The sequence below is a fragment of the Hordeum vulgare genome, chromosome 4H, assembly GCF_904849725.1.
Source record: "Hordeum vulgare subsp. vulgare chromosome 4H, MorexV3_pseudomolecules_assembly, whole genome shotgun sequence".
NCBI classification, from domain to species: Eukaryota; Viridiplantae; Streptophyta; class Magnoliopsida; order Poales; family Poaceae; genus Hordeum; species Hordeum vulgare.
This window is the reverse complement of record NC_058521.1, coordinates 163,562,690-163,566,419: the sequence shown is the minus strand read 5'-3', so window position 1 is coordinate 163,566,419 and position 3,730 is coordinate 163,562,690. Positions and strand designations below refer to the sequence as shown.

At 52.9% G+C, this 3,730-nt stretch overlaps 1 protein-coding gene across 1 annotated transcript; it reads right to left on the bottom strand.

Moving 5' to 3' along the window:
* Window positions 1-228: 228 nt before the first annotated feature.
* Window positions 229-1,096, bottom strand: LOC123446279 (zinc finger protein ZAT11-like). Its single transcript, XM_045122956.1, has one exon. The coding sequence runs from the start codon at window positions 1,022-1,024 to the stop codon at window positions 557-559; it is 468 nt and encodes a 155-aa protein (XP_044978891.1). The 5' UTR covers window positions 1,025-1,096; the 3' UTR covers window positions 229-556.
* Window positions 1,097-3,730: the final 2,634 nt, after the last annotated feature.

Below are 3,730 nucleotides of genomic sequence, written 5' to 3'. Positions count from 1 at the left end.
TTAAATTATGTGCCTATATATGTTCCTATTCGTTTGTGTTGTACACAACAATGAAGAAGAGAAAAGGGTTGTTGGAATTTTTGAGGGAATGCCATCATGATGGTTTATATTTCATGTGAAAACAGGCTTACATCATTTGATAGAACATCAATCAAAAAGTTCGGAGGCTTCGGTTGCGAAACAATAGTACTGGAGCACTCTGATTTATACAAGCTAAAACATCTGCCGTCATATTGGTCTCCTAGGGCAATGATTAAAACTAACCAAAGAGAAAAGGGTTGTTTGTTTTGTCATTATTAGGCACATCTCCAAGCGAAATAGATCAGCTGACGTAGTTGATTTCAAACAGAGTTCTTTGATTTATTACATCACATATGTGCACGTATTGCCCTCACAATATAATTTTTATGGCGAATATTACAATAACCATTTATACAATGTAAATTAGGCGTACGCATGCACGTGCATTCATTCCCCAAGAGGCCAAGAGTAGAGCAAAGGAATCCACTTCAAATAAAGCAACGCCAACTTATAGACAGTAATTAACACTAATCCCTCATATAAACTGGATTAAAGTAGGCCAATCGGCATCGTCATCCTGACCAGATAGGCACGAGGTCGATGACCACGTGGCCGTCTCGGTCCACGTGGCGGCGGGCACGGCCTGGCTGTGGCCGCGCATGTGCCCGCCGAGCGCCTGCCGCGTGGGGAACGCCTGGCCGCACGTGCCGCACCGGTGCAACTGCACCGGGGCCGTCGCCTTGCCTGGGCGGGCGCCGAGCAGGAGATCGAGGCCGTGCGCGCGCACCCGCGGCCGCTTGTGGCTGGTCCGGTGGCCGCCCAGCGCCTGGAACGTGGCGAACCGGCGGCCGCACGTCCGGCACTCGTAGGCGCCGCCGCCGGCCTGCAGCTGTACCCACTTATTCTTACCGATCACCCTGCTAGACGCTGCCGGCGAAGATAGCTTCCGCAGCAGTTCTATGAACGTGATCGGCGCCCGTGTATCAGCACTGGCCACGTCCATTGGTGTACTAGCTAGCTAAATCAACGTGTACACGTGCTGCTTACAGACGCTTTGCTATCTACTACCAATTGCCAATATAACTGTGGAATGTTTTAGAGTGAGACAAATGCACTGCTTATATATAGGGCGCGAAGCGTTCATGCCGGGGGTTTAGTTGGATATGGCTCGATCCGTTATTAATGAGCTAAGCTAATACGAGTATAATGTTGACGAGAGTCAAGGTCAAGATGGTTTATGAATGCAAGTGTTGGAACATGTGGCAGCCCGGAAATTTCCGTGCTCGTCAGGCGTGGGGAATCGCGTATATATCCCGCTCATGACGCAGCGAACACCACGTCATATATGGCGCAAGCGTTGCATCCGACATTGGCGTTGCGTGAAGATATGGTTGCCGGAAGTTTCAGGGAAGCTGCGATCGAGCTTGAGGCGACGGATGAATAATGACGTGTTTTGTAAGCTCGATAGAACATTTGTGGCTGCATATGGAAACACTTGTTTCTAGCCAGGAATATCCAGTAGCTTAATTGATTAGCTACTAAGATAAGAATGACCAAGACTTGCATATCGAACGACTAGTAACCGCAACAGAAAAAGACTTGTATAGTACCGCCAATGACGAAAGACTTGCACTGAGCAAGTCAATGTAAGGAGCAATGAGCTTCTATATGGACTAGAGCTCTCCTGTTTTCTCCACTAAGGAGGAAATAACCTTTTTTATTATTATTATTATTATTATTATTATTGTGCTATATCATGTGGTATGCGCGTGCGGTGGAGTGTAATGCGAGAACATCTATAGCCGAAGCCCAGTCACTCATCAGTCACGAAAAAACTATCCAAACAGGTTTCTAAAACCGGCCTCAAACGTCCGGACTGACCGTACCCTTCAAATTCGTCTCAAGTATGAGAACGATATGAAGCTGTCTGGTCACGCCCGAGCACCCTGCTCCACGTCAAAGCTATCTCAGACCGTCCCATATGGAGTCACACACCAGAATGAGACGGGACGTCGTAATTTTGCCCGTCGGGGTGTCGTAATTTTGCATCGGTCGCCGTGGCGTCATAATTTTGCGTGCCGGGGCATCGTAATTTTGCGTCGGTCACTGGACATCGTAATTTTACGTGCCCGGCATCGTAATTTTGCGTCGGTCGATAGGGCATCGTAATTTTGCGTGCCGAGGCATCGTAATTTTGCGTTGCCTGTCGGAGCATCGTAATTTTACGTGTTGGGGCGTCGTCATTTTGCGTCGGTCGCCGAGCGTCGTAACTTTCCATGCTAGTATGGATATGAGGGACCGGATATAAGATACACAAATGTGGACAACGGGATATGAGGAGTGCCCGATCAGTGTCCGCCCGTCGCTGCGAGGGGGGGGGGGGGGGTCGAGCAGAGCGGGCGGTGGCGCTTTTTCTCCCCTCCTCTTCCTCCACTCCCTCCATCATCGCTGGCATGCTACGTCGGGCCCTGCCCGTGTGAGCTGGCGGCGACAGTCTCACTTTTCCCCGCGCGTGTGTTGGGGGGCGCGGGGGCCCTCTAACGGTGACAGTGGCGGTGCTGCTCGGCCGCAGAGGTGTGGCTCGGCGACGGAGATCCGCGGGCCACATGCGCCCTTAATGCGGCACGGCCTTTGGTCGTGGGGCGACGCGGTGTGCGGCTGGCCGACGGTGCCCGCTCGACCCAGATCTGGGCACTTTTGGGCCCATCTGGGCTAAGACGGGACGACGGTTTGGCTCACAGTGGCGCGGCTCCCTGGTGATGCGGCGAGGCGGCTGTGGCTGATGTGTTGATGGCTTCGGCGGCCGGCTTGCTGCAACGTGGCTACTGGGACTGTCCGGACCCGTTGGAGTCGAGTATGGACGGTGATGGCCTGGCAAGTCCGTGTCGCTACGTCGAGTAGGCTCCGTGTGGCAGTGGAGGTTGTCCCCTCCGGTTGGCTGCGTTGCGATTGCCTCGAGCCCGATATCTCCTCGTCCTCCTTCCAGGTCTCATGTTGGTGGCCGCACTGAGATCGTGAAGTTGGTGCGGTGACCGTGGTGGCACAGGCTGGTGGGCAGCATGGTGGGCGGTGCACTTCCGATGGTCCGGGGTGACGGCAGTGGTTTCGGGGTGGGAGAAATCCCTGGCGGCTCGTCTGCCATCGGCGTGGTTGCGTCGTTGGTGCCGCCAAACCTTCGTGAGGAACATCAGTGAGACACCTTCCCCACTGCCATCCGCGTATCGAAGGAAACCCTAGGATTTGTCTGGGCAGCGTCGCCGCCGCATTCCTTCCTGAAGGTGTTGCTTGGTACGCGAGGCTTCGGAGTACTTGGCATGCGGTGGTACTTCTCCGCTGGGTACAACGGTTGTCGGCCATCTTCTCTTTGTTGAACTACCGGCATCGATATTTTTTTCTCTTCTCTTTCTTTCCTTTTCTCTTTGGGCTTGTTGTGTTGCGGTACCAGCGAGCTTGTAGTGTCAGTTGGTTGTTGTTTTATAATATAATACAAGGGGAAATCCATTTTTGTTAGTGTCTATGGACATAACACATATGTGGACGTTCGAGGGCCCGAATTTGCAAGTCATGGCTGAAGAGGCTTTGAGAGGCACCGAGTGTGTCGTCTTTGATCACAAAAAGAAATATAGTTCTTGACGCGGCGGCGCGGTGAGCGGCTGGCCGGCGGTGCCCGCTCGGCCCACATTTGGTCCGAGACAGGCCGACAGTTCGG